The sequence below is a fragment of the Somniosus microcephalus genome, chromosome 8 (genome assembly GCF_052327205.1).
Source record: "Somniosus microcephalus isolate GS21.2 chromosome 8, FLI_Smic_1.0, whole genome shotgun sequence".
NCBI lineage: Eukaryota > Metazoa > Chordata > Chondrichthyes > Squaliformes > Somniosidae > Somniosus > Somniosus microcephalus.
Genome location: NC_140994.1, coordinates 16,728,990 through 16,753,881, shown reverse-complemented (window position 1 = coordinate 16,753,881; position 24,892 = coordinate 16,728,990). Strand labels below are relative to the sequence as shown.

The 24,892-nt window shown below is 48.8% G+C and overlaps 1 protein-coding gene across 1 annotated transcript in view; it reads left to right on the top strand.

The window, feature by feature from the left end:
• Nucleotides 1-24,892, top strand: part of sfxn2 (sideroflexin 2) — a 115,834-nt gene that overhangs the window by 26,739 nt on the left and 64,203 nt on the right. The window contains exons 3-5 of the mRNA XM_085994293.1: nucleotides 6,126-6,296; nucleotides 18,341-18,439; nucleotides 20,924-20,999. Coding sequence (XP_085850419.1) covers nucleotides 6,126-6,296; nucleotides 18,341-18,439; nucleotides 20,924-20,999 — 346 coding nt within the window. The remainder of the gene's footprint in view (nucleotides 1-6,125; nucleotides 6,297-18,340; nucleotides 18,440-20,923; nucleotides 21,000-24,892) is intronic.

The window sequence follows — 24,892 nt, the reverse complement described above, 5'->3', positions numbered from 1 at the left end:
AAGGATGTTCTTGCCATGGAGGGAGTGCAGCGAAGATTCACCAGACTGATACCTGGGATGGCAGGAATGACGTATGAGGAGAGATTGGGTTGATTAGGCTTATATTTGCTAGAATTTAGAAGAATGAGAGGGGATCTCATTGAAACTTATAAAATTCTGACAGGACTAGACAGACTAGATGCAGGAAGGATGTTCCCGATGGCGGGGGAGTCCAGAACCAGGGATCACAGTCTAAGGATAAGGGGTAAGCCTTTTAGGACTGAGATGAGGAAGAATTTCTTCACCCAGAGAGTGGCGAACCTGTGGAATTCTCTACCACACAAGGCAGATGAGGCCAATTCATTAAATATACAGGAAATTCTTTTTATCCGGCACCGACGGGACCGGCGTCGTGCCGGTTTATCAAAAAGTCCGGATTACAGAGAGGTATAGTTAAAAGGTACGAGAGCCCCGTACACAGCAACAGATCCAGGCGTCCCTGTTGCATAGCAACAGGTGCAGGAACCCCGGTTACATGGCCACAGATCCAGGAACGGCCACTAATATGAAGTAAAACTTACCTGAACCTACTCCTGAATTTTGCTGGTTAACAGAGATTTCCGGTTATTTAGGTGCCGGTAAATCGAGAGTTTCCTGTATTCAAGAAGGAGTTGGATATATTTCTTAAGGCTAAAGGGATCAAGGGATATGGGGAGAAGGCAGGGACAGGGTACTGAATTTGGATGATCAGCCATGATCTCATTAAATGGCGGAACAGGCTCGAGGGGCCGAATGGCCTACTCCTGCTCCTATCTTCTATGTTTCTATGTTAAATGACAAAAGGGATGATGGTGCAAGGCATCTAGCCTATCACAGACCTTCCCTTTTGTTCTTTCATCCTCTCCCCCCTTTCCCAGCCCCTACACTTGCTTAAAAATCTGTTCCATTTCCTGCTTTTTTTCCAGTTCTGCCGAAAGGTCATCGACCTGAAACGTTAACTCTGTTTCTCTCTTCACAGATGCTGCCTGACCTGCTGAGTATCGCCAGCATTTTCTGTTTTTATTTCAGATTTCCAGCATCTGCAGTATTTTCTTTTTGTAAAAGGTGGGTGGTAATGGGACAAGTAAAGAAACAAAAGGTGGGTCTAGCGGAGGTTTAAATGTTAACAGCAGAACCATTACCACCGCCTGCTGTCCGAGAAAATGGGAGCGGTGGTTATGATCTAAAGTTGTTGAACTCAAATGTCGAGGCTGGTAGGCTGTAAAGTGCCTTATCGAAAGATGAGGTGCTGTTCCTCGAGCTTGCATTGAGCTTCATTGGAACAGAGCAGGAGGCCAAAGACAGCGGGGTCAGAGTGGGAGAGCGACGGAGAATTAAAATGGCAAGTGACTGGAAGCTTGGGGTCACACTTGCGGACTGAATGGCGCAACAAAGCGATTGCCCAATCTGCGTTTGGTGTCCCCAGTGTAGACGGCATTGCGAGCAGCGAATGGAGTACAGGAAACTCTTTTTTTTATCCGGGACCGGCGTGGTGCCGGTTTATCAAAAAGTCCGGATTACAGAGAGGTATAGTTTAAAAGGTACGAGAGCTCCGTACACAGCAACACATCCAGGCTTCCAGGTGCAAGAAGCCCGGCCACAGACCAAGCGTCCCTGTTGCTTAGCAACAAGTGCAAGAACCCCGATTACACGGCCACTAATATGAAGTAAAACTTACCTGAACCTCCTACTGAATTTTGCCGATTAACAGAGATTTCCGGTTATTTAGGTGCCGGTAAATCGAGAGTTTCCCAAGTTGGAAGAAGTACAAGTCAATCGCGGTTTCACCTGGAAGGTGTGTTTGGGGCCCTGGGCGGTGGGAAGGGAGGAGGTGAAAGGGCAGCTGTTCCATCTCCTGCTGAGTGTTTCCAGCGTTTTCTGTTTTTATTTCAGAGTTCCAGCATCCGCTGTATTTTGCTTTTGTTTAAGTACTTTTGAAGTGTAAACCCTTGTTGTAATGTAGGAAACGCGGCAGCCAATTTGCACACAGCAATGTCCTACAAACCGTAATGTGATAGTAGCCAGCTAATCTGTTTTGGTGATAAATACTGGCCAGGACACCGGGGAGAACTCCCCTGCTCCTCTTCGAAATAGTGACCGTGGGATCTTTTACGTCCACCTGAGAGAGCAGACAAGGGGCCCTCGGTTTAACGTCTCATCTGAAAGACGGCATCTCTGACAGTGCAGCACTGCCTCAACACCGCACTGGAGTGTCCGCCTGGATTATGTGTTCAAGTATAACATATAATTGTGCATAATATTAGTGTTACACATGTGAAGATAAGGGTATTTAGTCAGCAGTAGCCTTGGGAAGGGGGAGTGGTGGTTGGGTAGGTGATGCACACAGTCTACCCTACCTTGTCTGAGGTGTTGCTGTGTTGGACCTCTGTTCTTGTAAGCTCTTATTTTAATGGGAGGTCACATTTGTTTCAGGATAATACAGATAAAATAAGGGGGAAAAATGCATTTAGAAAGTTCTTATCATATTCCAAAGCCCAATGAATTATTATGAAGTGCAGTGACTATTGTTACACAATAAACAAGTGATTAGGAAGAGGCCATTCAACCCATCCAGCTAGCTCTGTTGCCCAAGCCCCCCTTCAGTATCCAATCTGTGAGATACCTTATCGATTGCTTTCTAGAAGACAAAACATCCATTACATCCCACATACTGTTTCATCCTCAAAGGAATTAAGGAAATGTGTTGCCGATGACCTGTCCTTTGTAAACCTACAGAATTATCATCTTCATTCTCATTAACTGTGCTGCAATTCATTTTTCTTGATGGGCTCCTACTTTTCAAGCTACAGATGCCAAGTAAACAAGCCTACGATTCCCAGGATCATATTTTTGGCGTTTTTCAGGAATTGGAACAGCATTAGCTATTTTCCACAAACTCTTGGAGGCAAAATGTTGTAAAATCACATAGCTCTTTATTTGCATTGTCGTGGTGACCTCGCCAACCCACCCTATCCTCCGGGATAATGACTCTCGCTCGTTTCCCACGCTGTACCAGAAAATAAATTAAAAAGCTTAAAAAAAAAGAGCAAATTCCAATAAGACCAAACACATTTGTAGGCTATTAAGATAGCAGAAGTGTTTGATAATGATGCAGAGAATGGAAAATAGACCAAAGGCCTGTCTGAATCCCTCAAGATAAATAGCAGTTGCTAAAATAAATACAGACGGGAGAAAAAAGTGACTATAAACCGACAATGACCACGACTGAAACATTCTAGAGATGAAAGAGGTTTTAAGGAGCGTCTTAAAGGAGGAAAGAGAGGTAGCGAGGCGGAGAGGTTTAGGCAGGGAATTCCAGAGCTTAGGGCCCAGGCAACAGAAGGCACGGCCACCAATGGTTGAGCGATTTATAATCAGGGATCCTCAAGAGAGCAGAATTAGAGCAGCGCAGATATCTCGGGCAGGGGGGTTTAAGGAGATTACCGAGATAGGGAGGGGCGAGGCCATGGAGGGATTTGAAAACAAGGATGAGGGTGGAATGTGGGAGGCCGGCCGGGAGTGCGTTGGAATAGTCAAGTCTAGAGGTAACAAAGGTATGGATGAGGGTTTCAGCAGTGGATGAGCTGAGGCAAGGGTGGAGTCAGGCGATGTTACGGAGGTGGAAATAGGCGGTCTTTGTTATGCTGCGGATATGTGGTCAGAAGCTAATTTCAGGATCAAATACAACACCAAGGTTGTGAACAGTGTGGTTCAGCCTGAGACAGATGTTAGGGAGAGGGATGGAGTCAGTGGCTAGGGAACGGAGTTTGTGGCGGGGACCGAAAACAATGGCTTCGGTCTTCCCAATATTTAATTGGAGAAAATATTTGCTCCTCCAGAACTGTATGACAGACAAGCAGTCTGACAATTTAGAGACCGTGGAGGGGTCGAGAGCAGTGGTGGTGAGGTCGAGCTGGGTGTCGTCAGCGTACATGTGGAAACTGACACTGTGTTTTCGGATGATGTCGCCAAGGGCAACATGTCGATGAGAAATAGGAGATCACACGATAGTCGTGGATGAGGAACGCCATTGGCTTGTTTGCTGTTCATTCACCCAGCAGCAACCTGTCATTCTCCATCACAGCAGCCAACTGTTTGTTAAATGATTCTGCTACAAAAATATATTCTCGCCTCCACTATCCTACCCAGAAGTAAATTTCATGTGCTGATCAAACGTTAGATGAAGACTTTCCTGACACCAGTCCTCACTTTGCCATACACCAGTTTGACTCCTTCTCCTGCTGTCACGGGTGAGACCGCACCTTGAGTATTGTGTGCAGTTTTGGTCGCCTTATCTGAGGAAGGATGTTCTTGCCATGGAAGGAGTGCAGCGAAGATTCACCAGGCTGATACCTGGGATGGCAGGAATGACGTATGAGGAGAGATTGTGCTTATACTCACTGGAGTTTAGAAGATAATAATAATTCAACTTTATTGTCATTGTACAATGCACAACGAAATGTGATCTTGCAAGCTCCCATGAGTCCAGTACAAATAACATTAACATCACAGTCCTGGGAGAAGCAAAGCCGCTGCGTCTGTGCGCGCCGCCATTCCATTTCCACCATTCCGACAATCTTCAGCCCAACGCCCGGGCCTGCTCACCAGCCGCCCCTCCCGGGGCTCCTTCCGTGACCTTCTCACCAACCGCCCCTCCTCGGGGCTCTTTCCGTGACCTTCTGTACCTGGTCTTCCCTGATGGTCACCCCTCCAAGTACTAACCAGGCCTGGCTCTGCTTAGCTTCCAAGCCTTGCCAGTGACCCTGTCCCTAGTCCCAGGAACAGATTGAGAGGGGATCTCATCGAAACCTATAAAATTCTGTCAGGCCTGGATAGACTAGATACAGGAAGGATGTTTCCGATGGCCGGGGAGTCCAGAACCAGGGGTCACAGTCTAAGGATAAGGGGTAAGCCATTTAGGACAGAGATGAGGAGGAATTTCTTCACCCAGAGAGTGGTGAACCTGTGGAATTCTCTGCCACAGAAGGCTTTTGAGGCCAATTCATTAAATATATTCAAGAAGGAGTTAGATATATTTCTTAAGGCTAAAGGGATCAAGGGATATGGGGAGAAGGCAGGGACAGGGTACTGAATTTGGATGATCAGCCATGATCTCATTGAATGGCAGAGCAGGCTCGAGGGGCCGAATGGCCTACTCCTGCTCCTAGTTTCTATGTTTCTATGTTAACTTGAAGCACTGTTCCAGATTTACCTTTTACCTCTTATGAGGGAACCCTTTCAAGGGTGAATAGCTTGTGGTTTCTTCTGCTTTTCCTCGCAGCCACGTCCTCTGATGGTAGACTCCTGTCCACATCACCCACAGGGTGTGTATGTCAGTGATCAGCCATGTCCTCTGATGGTAGACTCCTGTCCACATCACCCACAGGGTGTGTATGTCAGTGATCGAAACTCGCACGATCCCAGCAGCTGCCGGAAGAGCAGCCTCGGCGGAGGCTTGGGAACAAGTTGTCGGGCTGGTTTCTCATTCAGTGTGTGTGGGGTGGAAGAACTTGAATGAGCAGAGAGGAGAAATCAAAGAATTAGGGTTTAAAAATCAATCAAACATGGCAAGTCTAAAGTTGGATGAGCTCCTTACAACCCTTTGAGAACTCTGCGTTCCTCTAACTCTGGCCTCCTGTGCAGCCCCCCCCACTCCCTTCGCCCCACCATTGGCGGCAGTGCCTTCAGCCGTCCAGGCCAAAGCTCTGGAGTCCCCTCCTTAAACCTCCCCACCCCTCTCTCCTTTTTAGGACATTCCTTAAAACCTACCTCTTTGTGACCAAGCTTGTCGCCTGTCCTTCTCTCTCCTCCTTTGTCTCGGTGTCAACTTTTGTCTGATTACTCTCCAGTCAAGTGCTTTGGGACGTTTTACTACGTTAAATGAGCTATATGAATGCAACTTGTTGTTGTTGTGTCTTCCTCAGATCCAGACATTGTGGGCAAGATTGGGAAGTTGCCTTTCTGGGTATTCTGGGGACCACCACCACCACTCTTGTGGCACCACGCATTGACTCACCAAGGCCCCGGAAGAGAGGCAAATCTGAAAGAAAGAATGAATGAATTTGATGCCGTGCGTTGTTTGTGCCATTTTTGTTTTTGTTTTCCAGAGCTGGCACTCTGCTCCCGGGAACGACGGAGGAGCAGTTGCACTACGCCAAGAAACTGTACGACTCTGCATTCCACCCCGACAGCGGAGAGCGGATGAACCTGATTGGGCGAATGTCGTTTCAGGTCCCGGGCGGTATGGCCATCACCGGCCTCATGCTGCAGTTTTACAGGTACTGTCCGCAGGATTTGCTCCACAGGTACAGCGCGATCCGATGGGTCGGTGAGTTTATCCAGCTGTAGTTCAGCTGCATAGAGTAGAAAAATTCCAAATCCGATCACCAATAAAGAAAGACTTGCATTTATATGGCGTCTTTCGCGACCACTGGATGTCCCAAAGCGCTTTACAGCCAATGAAGTACTTTTTGAAGTGTAGTCACTGTTGTAATGTAGGAAACTCGGCAGCCAATTTGTGCACAGCAAGCTCCCACAAACAGCAATGTGATGATGACCAGATAATCTGTTTTAGTGATGTTGGTTGAGGGATAAATATTAAACATTCAGACTTATAGGGAGGGTACATGGAAGTAACTCTCCCAAAACCGGATCCTAAAAGCTGATGTTAATGCACGAATGTAAAACCGCTTCTACTTTCACTTAAGAGAAGCTTCTGGTAGATTTATCTGTTGAAACTGCTGCGCTGTGAACCGGTTCTTGTATGATCTCTGTATTCTCCCTCCAACTTTAACAAACCTTTTCAATCAATTAAACACTCCACTTTATGCCCTTGGAAATGCTGGTGGATTATCATTGCGATGGATAACTGATGGGTGGCAGTACAGTGATCTATCCTGGTAATATCTATCAACATCAACTGAAGCCCAAGACTGTTCAACGGAGCAGAAATGATCAAGTGAGATCGAACTGAACTGTTCTGAGAGAGTTTCAGAGTGTTGTGTCGGTACCTTTCTACCTAGACACAATTTAGGACTCAGAACTCAGAGATTCAAACATGAAGTGCTTTATTGGAAGGAAAGGAAGTTCTGGCAAGTTCCGAACAAAGAGAGCTAAACTTAACCAAGAGAATACCCAACCATTTATCTCCTGTGACAGCGCCACCACAGGTGGGAGGAGAACACACAATACATAAAGCAGAGGGGAGATGAGGGAAGATTATTTTCACTGGTCAGTGAATCAATAAGAAGGGGGCCTAACCTCTGTATTTGGCACTGACAGTGTGAAGGGGAGATTCGAAAGATTTCTTCGTGCAAAGGGGTATTGGTATATAGAATGCTTTACTACAAAGTGGCTATTGAAGCCACGTCAATCCCACCATTTCTTGGAACCGGAGGGGATTAGAAAATATTAAAAGACAAGGAGAACTGAGCAGGGAATGGAAAATAGAGCAGAGATATCCCAGCTTTTATCTTCTTGGACCATTTAGGTTTGCACCATGGTGCCTCAGAGGCCAAATGTAAAGTTTAAATCCATGTTCCCATTAATTCTCATGTTGGTGATACTAATGAATTTGGGGTTAATGGATCAGTGAGGCAACTCTTTCCAAATCTTCAGGCCACACAACAGAATCATCAGAAACGGTCGCACTGTGGTTAGGTGACTGGACCAGTGATCCCGAGGCCTGGACTAATGATCCAGGGACAAGAGTTCAAAATCCCACCACGGCAGCTGGGGAAATTTAAATTCAGTTAATTTAATTAAATCTGGGATTAAAAAGCTCGTGCCAGTAATGGTGACCATTTGGTTCACTCACGTCCTTTTTTAGGGAAGGAAATCTGCCGTCCTTGCCCGGTCTGGCCTACATGTGACTCCAGACCCGCGGCACTGTGGTTGACTCTCTTATCTGACCCTCTGAAATGGCCGAGCGAGCCACTCTTTGGTATCGAACCGCTGAGACTAAGTATAACTCCCACAGGGCTATTAGGAGTAATACCGCGTGGACTACAGCACCACCTTCTTAAGGGCAGATAGGGATGGGCAATAAATGCTGGCCTTGCCAACGATGCCCGCATCCCATTAATGAATAATTTTTTAAAAATCATAAATCATGCAACACGGTAGGAGGCCATTCGGCCCATCGTGCCTGTGCCGGCTCTTTGAAAGAGCTCTCCAATTAGTCCCACTTCCACCCCCCCCCGCCCCCATAGCCCTGCAAAAAAAAAAATTCCTTTTCCAGTATTTATCCAATTCCCTTTTGAAAGTTACTATTGAATCTGCATCCACCGCCCTTTCAAGGCAGCGCATTCCAGATCACAACAACTCGATAGGTTTAAAAAAATAATAATTTCGCCTCATCTCCCCTCTGGCTCTTTTGCTACAGAACCAGCCAACAAATAAGAAATAGTGGGGGTGAAATTAAACTTTGGCGGGGATGCAATACGAGGTGGGAGTGGATCGGGGGCCGCCTGTTATACCACCCGCCCAATTTCCTCACTGACCTTAACGGAAAGGAAACTCGGGCTTGGTGCACGAGGCCACTGGTTGTTTTGCACCACCGTCGAAGTTTGAATTTCACCCCCATTAAGTGGGAATAGGACTGAGTTGCCCGGCCTTCGAGGGCTGGATTGCCAGTGCTTGAGGATCATGTGGCCCCAGGGAAACCGTTTCCAGACCCCCGGAACAGGTGGACTCCGGTGAGGGGGAGGTAGCACCAGCACAGGTATGATCGGCTGAATGGCCGCCTTTGGCCAAAGTTTCTTTGAGTAAATCATTAATTTTTACCTCCATTTTCTTATTTTTTAAAAAAAGTTTGTTTTGAAAACCGATAAGTTTTGAGAAAGCAAAGCAGTGAAGATACTATTGGTAAAAGTGACCGGGGGAGAAATTCGGTTGATTGCGCCACCCATTAGCGCCTAAAGAGGCGGGGCGGTAACCAACTAGCGCCCGGGCGCAGCGAATCCTGCGCCTCTTCCCATATTGAGCGGACATTTTGCGCCGGCGCTAAATCTTAGCGCCCGCTCACGGGCGCAGGCAGATCATGACGTCATTTCAGTGTGCAACGCCTTTTGGGCGCCCCGGACCGGAAATTCAGTGGCGTGCCCCTCCGTTCCGCCTGGCGCTAATAAGGACAGCTTACCTGGAACGTTCCCCAGTCGCTGTCAGGCTGGGGGGGCGTTCTTTAAAGGGGACTGCTGTGGTATAAAAGCGGCAGCCATTTTTAGAGCACAACTTCTTCGAGAGTTACAGAGAGTTGCTGAGCTGCACACTGAGAGCCATTTCACCACTGAGCCAGCGCTGGCAGAACTTCAGCCTTCTGACCATCACCTTGCTGTTGGTGAGCATTTCAAACGGGGAAACATTCTGTGCGCACTTATTATGGGGGCTGCATTGGAGGGGAACGTCCTGCTGCTGAATCATCTGGAAAGGGCACAGAGATGCAGGGAGAGAGGGGCAGGCATGGCCAGACGGAGGAGGGCCAACAGACGTCGCCACAGCAGACCTTACGCTGCCAGGGTTTTCCAACAGCAGTTTTCCTACATGAACATGTCGGAGGAGCAGTGTATCAGAAGGCTGCGCTTTAGAAAGGAGGTGGTGACTGAGCTGTGCCACCTGCTTCAGCCAGATCTGCAGCCTCAGATAAGGTGCAGGACATCTCTGTCGGTGGCTGTCAAGATGACTGTTGCCCTAAACTTCTACGCAAGCGGCTCCTTTCAGGCCGCAACTGGGGACATAGCCAACATCTCGCAGTTTGCGGTGCATTGCTGCATCCGTCAAGTGATGGATGCCCTGTTTAAAAGGAGGCGGCAGTACATCTCCTTCCCAATGACCCCGGACAAGCAGTGGGAGCGCGCAGAGGGCTTCGCAGCAATAGCGGACTTCCCCATGGTGCAGGGTGCCATTGACTGCACGCATGTGGCTTTGCGGGCGCCTGTATTGAATCTGGAGGAGTTCCGCAACCGCAAGGGGTTCCATTCCTTGAATGTCCAGCTGGTCTGTGACCACCGACAGCTGATCCTCGCAGTGAATGCGCAGTTCCCAGGCAGCAGCCACGACGCCTTCATCCTGTGCCAGACTTCTGTTGCAGACCTTTGAGGCCCCGGCTCACCCAGGAGGCTGGCTTCTTGGGGACAAGGGCTATCCTCTGTGCCCGTGGCTGATGACCCCGCTCCGTTCGCCCAGCACCCCTACAATGCGAGCCATCAGGCAACGAGGAACATTGTGGAGCACACAATCGGCGTGCTGAAGCAGCGGTTCCGCTGTCTGGACCATTCCGGAGGAGCCCTGCAGTACTCGCATGAGCGAGTCTCCCACTTCGTGGTTGTATGTTGCATGCTGCATAACCTCGCTATCCTACGTACCCAGCCAATGCCACCAGACATTGAAGCACAGGAGGAGGAGGAGGAGGAGCAGGACCATGATGGGAGGGAGGCACAAACTGGAAGGGCCGTCCATCAGAGGCTGATCAGAAGTCGCTTCTAGGCCCCTCTCACGGAATGCATGCTGACATTCCAAGAACAGGAATGGAACCGTTCTGATACCCCAAAGCCTGTGAAGGGCAAAATGCATGTAAATAGCAGACATGGCCATTGTAAATAAAGAAAGTTTTTTATTGTACAAAATGTGCTTCCTTCCAACAAGACAAAGCAATGGCAACAGAAAGCAAAACTAACACACTGACACATAAGTGCCTCGCACACCCGGGAGACTGTCCAAAACATAACTAACATTCAGACCAGCATCCTCGGCCTTGATTTCCACAAATAAGACGTTTCAGCAGCACCTTCTACTCTTTCCCCCTTGATGGTGATCTGCTTCTCTTGCGAGATTGGCCCCTTCCCTCCCTGCAGCTCCTCCGTAATGGGACCCCAGTGGCTGCAGCAAGGCTGGGGGTGGCCTGCTGACTGTCCGAAAGTGCAGATGCCCCTGAGGAACGGCCTGGACGACCTCTGGGCCTGGAGGGCCCGGCTGCTGACTGCTCCAGCTGTCCATGGGTGGAAGCAGTCTATCCTGCAGGTGGTGGCAGCTGCAGTGGAGACGTGCTAGCGGTGGCATCAGGAATGCTGTCATCCTGAGAGCGGACACCTGCTCTGTGGTCGGCTGACACACTGGCACTCTGACGGGGCAGCACCGCAGCATGCGCAGCAATCGGATGGTCCACAGATTGCTGGCCTGCTGTGGTGCTGCAAGGGCCCCGGGTAATCCTGCCTGATCCAGCGAGGGTGGCAGCAGTCATTGGTCGCGTGGCCTCAATCTGCGTCTGCATGAGACCAGCGAGTGACTGCGTGGCAGCACTCAGCAGTTGCATGGCAGGTGCCAGTGCTTCGGTGAAGCCCTGGACAGTCCTTTCCAGTGCTGTCCCGAAGTCCTGCGCACTCCTTGCCTGTGCTGCGCCGAAGTCTTGGACACTCCTTGCCAGTGTCTCGATGGATTCAGGCATCCTTGCCACTGCAGCCATGAGCTCAGTGTGCCTCAGCCCAGCCTGGGCGCTCATTTCTGCGAGGGCACGCACCTCTTCTGCGCTCTGTGCAGTAGCACTCGTGGCCTGACTTGCCCTCCGGGGAGATGGCCCCCAAGCTTCCCTACCCCCTGGGTAGCCCGCTGGTTCCTGGAGCTGGATCCTCCTCAGAGCATTCCCCCCGCTCCCCTCCAGGGAAGTAGTCTCCCCAGTCTGCAGAGGGGCTGGCTCGCCTGAGGGTGGTAGGGATGGTCCGGCTTCCTCCTGCTCGTCGCCTCCGGAGTCAGTGGCAGTGGCAGCTTGAGGGCCCGGCTCCCGAGCTGGTGATGCAGCATCTGAAAGCAGGGAGGTTGAAGAGTGGCTTTAGCGAAAGGACAGGGTGGCAGCAAGGGATGCATGAGTGCTTCAATGCTCTGGCTTGGGTCCAAAGTGAAAAAACATGCTGGTGGGGGGAACAAGTGGAAGGAGAGAGCTCAAAAAGGTGATGACCTTACCATCGCTGTGCACAATGAATGGTGTCGGCAGCTCCAGAGGAGACAGGACCACTCATCCGGCTTCCAACAATCTGGTGGACTCGCTCCTCGAGGTCTGTGAGGGTCTGCAGGTGAGGCCGGCCTCCTCCGGTACGAAGCTGCTCCCTACGGTTCCTGGCCAGCTTGGCCTGCAGGAGAAAGGACGGGAAGTGATGAAACATGCTGCCCTGAGCTGACATTACATGCCCCCATGGTAGAATAGCCCTTACATTATGCAGTGAGCTGAATGTGCGTGTGTGTTTCCAGAAAGGGCCATGGGTGCTGGCTGGCAGATGGCCATTGGGACTTCGCGCACCCTCTGGCCATAAAGTCAGGTGCAGATGGAGGGATGAAGATGATTGTGAAAAAGGCACTCACCCTAACGACCCGAGTGAGGTCGTTGAACTTCTTCCTGCATTGCACAGGAGTCCTGGGCACCATGTTGCTGGAGGTGACTCTTTGGGAAACATCCCTCCAAGCTCTGCGGTATTCGCTCTGATGAGGCCTCCTGCCATTCTTGGGGTACAGCACAGCTCGCCGGCGCTCCATTGCGCCAACCAGATCCTCCAATGCCCCATCGCTAAAGCGCTCTGCTCTCTGCCTGACCCTCTCCATGTCTTGGAAGTTTTGAACGCCACAGGTAGGTCACCGCCGATTTTGAGGCCTACAAGGCGCAGAGTGTGGCTGCTGATGTTAATTGACCCGCCCCTTTAAGAGCTGGCCGGCGCCAGCGTGTCTCGGGGAAATCGATTATTGACAGTACCTGCGCCGCGCCCGGCCGCCGAGAAATTGAGTAGCGCCGCCGGGTTAGCGACTTAAGAGTACCGTGCAGCGCCTGATTTAGCGCCGCAATCACCTTCAGGGGCGCAGCTACCCAATATCGCTCGAGGTGGCGATAAATTGCGCCTGGCGCTAAACTTTGCGCACTGCCAATACTAGCGCCCCAAACGGGGCGATACCGAATTTCTCCCCCCCCCCCCCCCCCCCCCCCGCCTTTACTAGTAGTACATTAAAGAAAATCGAATGGGAAATTTCCTAACCAACATTGTTTGCAATTCATTCTTTCTAATCTCGTCTCTGACTTTGACTCTGTACGTTCTCATGCTGTAAATCAACACAGCCCTATGCCAGGAGTTTTCTGATTCAAAGAGCTATGTATTTCCATATACCAGCCTGGATTTGTCCTTGCAAGTGGTTGTAAAGTCAGCGACCTGTAACTCATTTATAGAGGAACTAAATCATTGAAAGGTTTAGGACATTTTGGCTTCTTCACTTGTTGCTATAAACATAATCAGTTTAGGAAGGCCTGAATAAGCTAAACCCACCTTGTTTGGTGCTCTTTATACCAAACAGTATAAAGTAGAATTCCACAAAACTCTCACTGTTGTAAGTGTTGGCAAGCGAGACTTAATGGGGGGAAAATTGAGTTAGTTGGCGCCTCTCATTCGCGCCCCTGGGGGGCGCTAATGGGGCGCAAGTCCCCTAGGGCGCGGTGCTGCTAACGCCTCCCGCTAAATTCAGCGGGAAGTTAGCGGCGGCGATAGCCAGTAGCGACCTGCACCGCCACCGATGACGTCATCGTCGTGCCTTGCACCCCGGCTGCAAACCTCCCATGCGCCCCCTGACCTAACGCCGCACGATATGTGCGACAGGATCAGGGGGGCGGTTTGGCAGCGGCAGCGGCGCAATTAAAGGGCAGGTATCGGGCGGCCATTTTTATTTTGGCTGACTGCCAGCACCTGCCCCCTTTCGCTTTTTTTCCACGGGGTGCTGGCCGCAATCGCTCAGCCCGGCGCTCCTCTTGAGTGCCGGGCTGTTTTCCCGGCACCCTGCTCCCTGGTGGTCCGGCAAGGGCCCCGGTGCGTGCGGCGCTAGGCGTCTCCCCTTTAATCAGGGAAGGAGACATGGCGCTACTACTGAATTTACGACAGGGGGCACTAACTTTTTTGGGGCACTAAAATTAACGTCGCTGTAACGTTAGTGCCCCAAATGAACGCCACCCAAATTTTCCTCCAATGTGTCTTAATCTTCTACCAGCCCACTTGCCAAAGGGAAGGTTCTACCACTGATGCTGGTGTGGAGGGAAGGGGGGAGAGTAGGGTGTCCAAGAGTCATCAAGTTATACAGCACAGAAAGAGGCCCATCGTGTCCGCGCCGGCCATCATGCCCTGTCTATTCTAATCCGATTTTCCAGCACTTGGTTCGTAGCCTTGTATGCTATGGCGTTCCAAGTGCTCATCTAAATGCTTCTTGAATGTTGTGAGGGTTCCTGCCTCTACCACCCTTTCAGGCAGTGAGTTCCAGATTCCAACCACCCTCTGGGTGAAAAAGTTTTTCCTCAAATCCCCTCTAAACCTCCTGCCCCTTACCTTGAAACTATGTCCCCAGGTTATTGACCCCTCTACTAAGTGGAAAAGTTCCTTTCTATCTACCCTATCTATGCCCCTCATAATTTTGTACACCTCAATCAGGTCCCCCCTCAGTCTTCTCTGCTCTAAGGAAAACAACCCCAGCCTGTCCAGTCTCTCTTCATAGCTGAAGCGCTCCAGCCCAGGTAACATCCTGGTGAATCTCCTCTGCACCCTCTCCAATGCAATCACATCCTTCCTATAGTGTGGCGACCAGAACTGCACACAGTATTCCAGCACCTAACTAGCATTTTGTACAGCTCCATCATAACCTCCCTGCTCTTATATTCTATGCCTCGGCTAATGAAGACAAGTATCCCATATGCCTTTTTAACCACCTTATCTACCTGTCCTGCTGCCTTCAGGGATCTATGTACATGCACACCAAGGTCCCTCTGATCCTCTGTCCTTCCTAGGGTCCTACCATTCATTGTGTATTCCCTTGCCTTGTTAGTCCTCCCAAAATGCATCACCTCACACTTTTCAGGGTTAAATTCCATTTGCCACTGTTCTGTCCATCTGACCAACCCGCCTATATCATCCTGTAGCCTGAGACTTCCCTCCTCGCTATTTACCACTCCACCAATTTTCATGTCATCTGCGAACTTACTGATCATACCCCCTACATTCATATCTAAATCATTAATGTACACTACAAACAGCAAAGGACCCAGCACCGATGCCTGCGGTACACCACTGGACACAGGCTTCCAGTCACAAAAACAACCTTCGGCCATCACCCTCTGCCTCCTGCCACTAAGCCAATTTTGGATCCAATGTGCCAAATTGGACTTTGTCAAAAGCCTTACTGAAGTCCATGTATACCACATCCACTGCACTACCCTCATCCACACACCTAGTCACCCCCTCGAAAAATTCAATCAAATTGGTTAGACATGATCTCCCCCTGACAAAGCCATGCTGACTATCCTTGATTAATCCTTGCCTCTCCAAGTGGAGACTAACTCTGTCCCTCAGAATTTTTTCCAATAATTTCCCTACCACTGATGTTAGGCTCACTGGCCTGTAATTCCCTGGTTTACCCCTACTACCCTTCTTGAATAATGGTACCAAGATGCCAGTGTCAGAGGACAGAAGGGCAATGGACTGGGACCTGGGGTTGGAGGTAGGGTGGGGTGAGGCCTGGGAAGGGGCTTGTGTCTGAGAATGAGGATTTTGATTTCGGTGGGGGGATGGGGAGCTAATGGCCGTCGGTGAGGATAGTGGCAAGGCTCGGTGTGGGACAGGATGCTGAGGTGAAGTTTTGGATGAGTTGGGAAAAGGACATTGGATAAGTTGAATTTGGAGGTAGCAGAAGTGTGGAGAAGAGTGTCAGCATCAATGAAGGTGAGTTAAGGGCATTACACAAGAAGTGGTTTGACACAACACTAAATAATATTGGCTTAAGTATGTTTCCCCCCCACCTCCCCATTGCTTATTGATACCAATGTTCCATGTAAGACTCTGTCAGCACAGATCGGGAATCGAATCTGTGACCTTCCAGTCTTTAAGGCTCAGGACTTTAATAGTTGATCTACACTAAGGCATTAGGAGAGCTACAGTAAGTGCTCTTGCCCATTCCCCCTCTCCCCATTGCACAAGGTGGATAGACATTTAGGTGTTTTTATTATTTTCTATCCATTTCTGCAGTTGTTGGCACCACAGGGCCAGCAGTACTCGCCCTCCTGCACCATCCTCTCCATTCACTAGTAGTGCTAATTTCTGGCAAAAACAAAGACCAAGTTCAGGAAAATCTCTAGAATTTCCTCCCTGGCTCCATAAGGCAAGTTTCAGGAGACCACAATTACCCATGACACATCGCCAGGTGATCTTAATACCATCGCCCACTTGTACAGCCTCCATGGTCGGTTGTTCCACACATGCACCGCCCTCTGTGTGAAGATATTGGGGGTGAAATTTGACTTGGGTGAGGACGCAAAAGGGGGTATCGCTTCCGACGCCTGTTGTACATCCTGTCCAATATTCAGTGCCAATCTCTTAGCCGTATTCACCTTTTCTTGACTTATGCTTGATCTACATTCCCATTTCCTAAACCTCGTGTTAATATTAAACATTGCTTCAGGATCCAATTTAATCTCTTTCATTCAGGACCTCGAATACCTCGGTACGATAACCTCTTTGTCCAGTGTAAAGTTCCCGAGTATCCATGGTTTTTCCTCATTGCACTGGTGCTCAATCACATTTAGCAACTTGGTTGCCCTTTGCACTCCCCTCCGAGACCAGGCTGTCCCCTCATGGTATGGTGCAGAGAACAGCACACAACAGTCAAGGTGGGGGTGGAGCAGTCCTTTATTACTGCCTTGAACTTGTGTGCTCTGCCCCTCGAGCGATACATCCTAATATCTTATCTGCCTTACTCACCACTGTTGTACATTGTGCTAATAGATTATGGGTATTTTCCAGTCAGACCATGAGATCCCAATCCGGTGTCATTTCCTGTGGATTGTTCCCATTTATTTTGTACTCTTTTTGGATGAGAGTTGTTGTACATAAGAACATAAGAAATAGGAGCAGGAGTAGGCCATCCGGCCCTTCGAGCCTGCTCCGCCATTCAATGAGATCATGGCTGATCTTCTGCCTCAACTCCATTCACCAGCCCTATCGCCATATCCCTTGATGCCTTTACTGGTCAGAAATCTATCGACTTCTGTTTTGAATATACCCAATGACTGAGCCTCCACAGCCCTCCTGGGGGAGAGAATTCCAAAGATTCACCACCCTCTGTGTGAAGAAATTTCTTCTCATCTCAGTCCTGAATGGCCTACCCTTTATAATAGATTCCAACTACTGATGTGAGGCTAACAGGTCTGTAGACCCCCGTTTTCTCTCTCCCTCCTTGTATCTTGTAAAAGATCCCAGGGCATTAATTAAAAGAAGAGCAGGGAGCCCTCCCCTGGTGTTCTGGCCAATATTTATCTTTCAAGCAACATCGCTAAAACGGATTACCTGGTCATTTATCACATTGCTGTTTGTGGGATCTTGCTGTGTGTAAATTGGCTGCTGTGTTTTCCTCCAGTCTCAACCGTGACTACACTTCAAATGTAGTTCATTGGCTGTGAAGCGCTTTGGGAGATTCTGAGGATGTGAAAGATGCTATACAAATGCAAAGTTTTATTCATTCGTTCTTCAACCAATGCCACCAAAAACTGGTTGACTGCCCATTCATCTCATTGCTGTTTGTGGGAGCTTTTGTGTGCAAAAATGACTAATGTGTTTGTCTACATAACAGGAGTCACTCCATTTCAATACGCTTCAAAGCCATTCATTGTACATGAAGCCGTTTGAGATATTGCTGATGTCCTGTGTGGCACTTGAACCCACAAACTTCTGACCTCACACACCGAGCCAAGCTGACCGGAGGATCCTCTGTCCTTGCGCACTGCACCAATCCCGTGGTAGCATGTTTGAGATTGGCAATTACTATGTTTGGGGTACGGTAGCATAGTGGTTACATGACTGGACTGGTGATCCAGAGACGTGAGTTCAAATCCCACCACGGCAGCTGGGGAATTTAAATTTGGTTAATCAAATAAATCTGGAATAAAAAAAAGCTACTTTCAGTATTGACCGTGATACCAGATTGTTTTATAAAACCCATCTGATTCAGTAATGTCCTTTTTTAGGGAGGGAAATCTGTCATCCTTACCTGGTCTGGGCCTATATGTGAATCCAGACCAACAGCAATGTGGTTGACTCTTAACTGCCCTGTGCCACTCAAGGTGGCGGCTCACCGCTAACTTCTCGAGGGCAATTAGGGGTGGGCAATAAATACTGGCCTTGCCAGCGACGCCCACATCCCGTGAATGAATGGGAGGGGGGAAAAAAAAACAAATTGCAGCTACTGATGTTTCATGTGTTTGTGTGACCTTTCCCTGAGACTGCCATGATCGCTGTGACCGGTATTTTTCCCTATTCCTTTTCAGAACAGTTCCAGCGGTGGTATTTTGGCAGTGGGTGAACCAATCGTTCAACGCCTTGGTCAACTACACCAACAGGAATGCAGCCTCGCCAATAAGCGCAAAGCAAGTGTTTTTGGTCCTAATCAGTCGCTGTCTCTGTCTCACTCCCCCTTCCTTTGTTCACCCACAGAGAGCAAGTTTCCAATAGAGCCAGAAAAGACTGGCTGGATTTTTCTTCATATAGAAACAGGACGTTTTGCGCAGCTGTTGTTGGAGCTGGCAGTTCTGTTTGTTTTTTTTGCCGTGCAGCTGTGGTGCTCTTTCGCAAATCGAGAGAGTTGGTCGACGTTTTCTTCCCTTTTCCTTCTCTCGGTGAGCCTGACTGCTGCTGTCATGCAGACCCACAGACACCAGGTTCCTCGGCCGGGCACCCGCTCTTCATTTGTGAGTCTAGACAGCGAATGTCAACGTGTTATTTGACCGTGGGAGACACCGCAGGCAAATCAAATCCACTCCTCCCCCCAACATGTGCACAAGTTCAAAATATAGCTGTGTAAAATAATGAAGAGTTTTCATGGATTAAATAAGGAGAAACTGTTTCCACTGGCAGGAGGGTCGGTTACCAAGGGACACCGATTTGAAGATAATTGCCAGAGGGGGGAGATGAGAAGAATTTATTTACGTTGTAATTTGTTGTGATCTGGAATGCGCTGCCTGACAGGGCGGTGGAAGCAGATTCAATAGTAACTTTCAAAAGAACATAAGAAGTAGAAGCAGGAGTAGGCCATACGGCCCCTCGGGCCTGCTCCACCATTCAATAGGATCATGGCTGATCCGAACTTAGACTCACGTCCACTTCCCTGCCCTCTCCCCGTAACCCCTAATTCCCTTATCTGCTAGGAAACTGTCTATCTCCATTTTAAATTTATTTAATGTCGCAGCTTCCACAGCCCTCTGGGGTAGCAAAGTCCATAGATTTACTACCCTCTGAGTGAAGAAGTTTCTCCTCATCTCAGTTTTGAAAGGACAGCCCCTTATTCTAAGATTATGCCCCCTAGTTCTAGTCTCACCCATCAGTGGAAACATCCTCACCGCATCGACCCGATCAAGCCCACTCACAATTCTTATATGTTTCGATAAGATCGCCTCTCATTCTTCTGAATTCCAATGAGTAGAGGCCCAACCTACTCAACCTTTCCTCATAAGTCAACCCCCTCATCTCCGGAATCAACCGAGTGAACCTTCTCTGAACTGCCTCGAGAGCAAGTATATCTTTTCTTAAATATGGAAACCAAAACTGTACGCAGTATTCCAAGTGTGGCCTCACCAGTACCCTGTATAACTGCAGCAAGACTTCCCTGCTTTTATACTCCCATCCCCCTTGCAATAAAAGCCAAGATTCCATTGGCCTTCCTGATCACCTGCTGTACCTGCATACTAACTTTTTGTGTTTCATGTACCAGGACCCCCAGATCCCTTTGTACTGTAGCACTTTGCAGTTTCTTTCCATTTAAAAGGGGAATTGGATAAATACTTGAAAAGGAAACATTTGCAGGGCTACGGGGGAAAGAGCAGGGGGAGAGTGGGACTAATTGGAGAGCTCTTTCAAAGAGCTGGCACAGGCACGGTGGGCCGAATGGCCTCCTTCTGTGCTGTGTGTTCCGAGGAAGTGCACTTTCTATCGAGGGTCACTTGATAGCGAACAGGGGCGAGAACCCTAACTGTTGTGTTTTTCCAACTCTTAGCAGAGGGATGCCGTGGGTAATTGGAGCACCCCGACTACCACCCAAGTTGGTATCAGCCCAACCCAGCACAGACTGGTGATCAGACCTGGACCTTGCGCTGTGACTGGCTCAGCTACACACTGCCTTTACCAACCCAGCCACCAGGGGGCAATAATTATCATACCTTCGGATTCTGTGACCAGAATTAAATCATTGAGATTTTCTTTCCTTAATCTGATTATATGCAATAAGAATGTTTTTTTTTCTTTCAATTTATATGTGGGATTTTCTTCTGCTTTGCGCCCAAGGGATGCTCATTTCCTGGGTGCAAAGCAAAGGATAATGAGGTGGAGACCTGTGACACCTTTGCACTGTTCCAGGATCTCTGAGTTCCCCAAAATGGCCCCCACCTCCCTCATTTTGTCTCCTCGACATTAGATGGCTGATTTTTTTTTTGGCGGACTGCCCAGAAATAGGCCTTGGGCCCTGTGCCCAGCATGTTGACATCGGATGGTCTGCGAAGGTTTCCTTGCTTTGAGCAGCAAGGCCCTGCCAGGTGCGGGCCTGCGCCGGCGGGGGGGGTGGGGGGGGAGTCTGGCCTATTATGATCACCGCCTGATCCCGGAAATGCAGTCGGGTTCAGGTCGTGACTAGTGGCGCACACTTTTGGGGGTCCACTTGGCCTGACTAAAGCGAGAGGAAAAAACTGGCCCGCTAGATTTCACGTTGCAAGTTGTCTTAACCTGTTAACCGGTGGCTGGTGACAAAACACAAATATTCCAGAGAGGAAAAAAAAAATCGAGAGAAATTACATAGGAAATTGAAATATTATAACTGCTGAGATTCACATTTTAATAAACTTTCTCTCCTTTTCATTGTTTAGACAAATAGGAGTCGCGTATTTGACTGCAACTAGCACTGCCCTCGCAACCGCAGTTGGATTGAATCTCTACACAAAGGTATGGTGGAGAACTCCTGCCTTTTCCTTTCCTCTCTCTCCCACACGGCAGCTGTCTCTCACTCTGCCAGCGCATTTCACACTTCATCTAGAGCCATTGTTTGTTTCTTTACCTGTCCTATTACCATCTCGTCTCACCTTGAATATCTCTTAATGTCTCTTCTTTCATCCCCTCCCCCATTTCCCAGCCCCCAAACTGGCCTTTTAATCTGTTTCATTTCCTGCCCTTTTTTTCTCAGTTCTGACGAAGGGTCTTCGACCTGAAACGTTGACTCTGTTTCTCTCTCCACGGATGTTGCCCTGGCCTGCTGAGTTTTTCCAGCGTTTTCTGTTGTTATTTTCCTGTCTGTGGAGGTTTGCCTTAAGACGTTTCGAGCACTTGTAGCTCTTCTTCTCTTCCTGCTCCGCCCACAGTGTAGAAATAGGAATTGCCCCAGTGCCATGCACTGCCGGTTGTGAGGGGTTGCTGTGGATTTTAATTCCTCCCGGAATTCCTCACGTCGGGTCTGCTCACTCTCCGGAATGGGACACAGATGGGAGAGAAGGGAATTGAAGGATGAGTCCCTGTGGGTTGGGCTGTATGTAGTACACCTCCCAGCACCTAGTTCCATTAACAGAGACCTGCAAACGAAATGGACCAGATTAAAATTACAGGAAACTCTCGTTTAAACGGCACCTAAATATCCGGAATTCTCTATTAACCGGCAAAATTCATACTCCGAAAACAACACCTCAATAACCGGCAATGTTGCCGAGTCCGAGTCTCCCGCGGTGGCCGAGTTAGTCAGTGGGGGTAGTTCTCCAAACTGCCACTACTCGGCTTCTTGGCGCTGTCGGCTGTCCGAACATCTCAATACCCCTGTAACAGGAGTCTGACTCTCCCGCGCTGCCGGTAGTCTCTTTCGATCCGCCATTTTTCTGTGTGTCTCCCGCGCTGCCGGTAGTGTCTTGGAATAAGTGTACAGTCAACTAGAGTACTGTATACAGTCGTTTACTGTATAACTTTTGTTTCACTGTTAAGTAATTAAAGAGTTATGGATTACCCTCAACTGGCAGTACTGTACTTAATCAAGCATCTTCCACCATCCATTTAACACAACATTCTGTAGGTGAGTACCCAATTACAGGAAACTTTCTGGTATCCGGCACGGACGGGACCGACGTGGTGCCGGTTCAGCAACAATTCCGGATAACCGGACGCTATAGTGAAAGATACGGACCTTAGAGCTCCGTATGAAGCAACAAACCCTGTTGCTTAGCAACAGCTTCAGAACAACGTCCACAAGTTGCAAGCGTCTCTGTAGCTTAGCAACAGCTGCAGCCAAACCCTTGCCTTTCTCAATTTGTTGCTGTGCAAGTAATAAAAGTTTTAAAAGTTAACTGAAACCGACTCCTGAATTTTGCTGGTTAACCGACATTTCCGGTTATTTAGGGGCCGGTTAATCGAAAGTTTCCTGTACTGTATACTGCACATTTCTTCACTTTTTAATTTTTGTTTGTTAAAAATAGCCTCGGTAGATAACCCTCTCTGTCATCCGGAATTTTTAATCAACCGGCAACACGCCGGTCCCGTCAGTGCCGGATACCAAAGAGTTTCCTGTACTTGTAATAATTTTTTTTTTCTTCTTAAAGTTACTCCCTCTCGCCCGCTGCACTGCTCCCCCAAGGTCAAGAGGACCAGGCAGCGAACTTGCTCCCACATTGTTGACTTGCTAATCGATTTTATTTTTTCTGCCCTTCTGTTCCAGTGGCTCAGTTGGCCATTTAAGATCCCATGGTGCTATTTGACAAAGAGCAGAGAATGGCCAGTGTCCCCCTCCCCTCGGTCAACACTCATCAATTTTTCTTGTTGCTTTTTGTAAGTCTTGTGAGCAAATTGGCTGTCCACTTGCCTGTGAGGCAACAGTGTCAGCACGGTAAAGAAATTCACTGCGGGTGAAGCATTTTGGGACGTGACTGAGAGACTTGATGGAGAACTGTAGAAAATGCAATTCATTCTTTCCCCTCCGTGTGTTGCATTCTGTTCTGTATCAACAACAGCTTGTATTTATATAGTAAGAACATCCCAAGGCGCTTCACAGGAGAGTTGTCAGACAAAATTTGACACCGAGCCACATAAAGAGATATTGGCCCTGAAATTAGGATCGGGTGCTTGCCGTGCGTGCAAGCCCCCGATGTGCACTCACCCTGCGCGCCGACATCTGAAGCCCGGGCCTGCTTGCATTTCCTGTCACTGGCCCGGTTCAGATGTCGGCGCGCTGTGCTAACCTGATCCAGCGGCGTAGTTAGTGCGATGTGCCGGCTGGGATCAGGTGAGCACTGTGCAGCCAATCAGGGGAGGGGAAACTCATTCATGAGTTTGAGAGTAAGAACTGTCAAACTCATGAAAAGTATGGGCTGCCAAAACACTACTTAAACTTTAAATAAAATTTTAAAAAACATCCCACTGATTATATTAACTATAAATAAGTTTTTTAAAATGTTTTAAACAATTAATCAATTTTTTGAAAAAAATAAATTTTTAAAAAATCGGGGCTAAAACTAAACTTACCTTACTGTAAATTCTTTAAAAATAATAAACCTGTGGGGGGAAAAAAAATTCTAAATTGTACTAAAAGCCCACTTACCTGTAAAACTAAGTACTTACGTCTGGTTTTTCCACACGTAAAAACCGGAGGCCTTTACACTCTGGCAACTCTGGGGGGGGGAAAAAAAGGAATTTCACTGCGCACGCGCTGCCTGTGCAGTCGCACGCGTTCTGCCTCTTAACCCCTTGGGTCAGAGGACAGGAAATGCCGGTTTTCAGCGCATGCGCTGTGCATGCTGAAAACCAGCAATTCCTCCGGGGTCACACGCGTGAGTACCCCGTCCGTACTCAGGCATTGGGCCCGGAATTACTGGGCCATTATATTCAAAACAACAAGAGTCTGTAATATTTGCGCTTCATGCGTTCCAGCAGCTTTTGACTGAGTCTTGGAAGGATGTTGGATGAGAGATGGACCTTGCAGCAAGCCCCTGTTCGCTTCCTCTCATAGTCCAGGCAGTGTGAAGGAGGGAACTGGGGACCACGGGGCTCCTCTTCAATTATGTCTTTCTTTACTTTGATATTCGGGTGGGCTAATTTGAGGATCAAATGAAAGCTTTGCGATAGGCAGTTGAAATATGAACTATTTCTAACACTAAATAATATGTGAACAGTGATCTCTGGCCAGCTGTTTGCTGTTGACAGCGGACTCCTCATCGCCCAACGCTCCCTTGATGGTGGAGTCATTTGAAATGATGAATTTCATCTGTAAGCTTGCACATTTTCAGCAGATGATCGCATTCTGCCAGAGTGGCATGGTTTGAAATCTACAAATAAAATACCCACTCTGACATTGGAAGCTAAGCAGTTACACTGGGATAGTAACTTGATAGGAGGTCTGGGAATATCAGGTGATGCCGAAAACTCTGCTGCCCGTGTCCTAACTCGCACCAAGTCCCGCTCACCCATCACCCCCAGTGCTCGCTGACCTACATGGGCTCCCCGTCCGGCAACGCCTCAATTTCAAAATTCTCACCCTTGCTTTCAAATCCCTCCATGGCCTCGCCCCCTCCCTATCTCTGTAACCTCCTCCAGCTGTACAAACACCCTGAATTACTGGGCCATTAGGACAGGCGATCAAAAGCTTGGTCAAAGAGGTCGGTTTTAAGCAGCACCTTTAAAAGAGGAGAGAGAGAGAGAGGTGGAGAGGTTTAGGGAGGGAATTCCAGAGCTTAGGGCCCAGGCAGCTGAAGGCACGGCCGCCAATGGTGAAACGATGAAAATCGGGGATGCGCCAGAGGCCAGAATTGGAGGAGCGCAGAGATCTCGGGACGGGGGCGGGGGGGGGAGGTTACAGACATGGGCAGGGC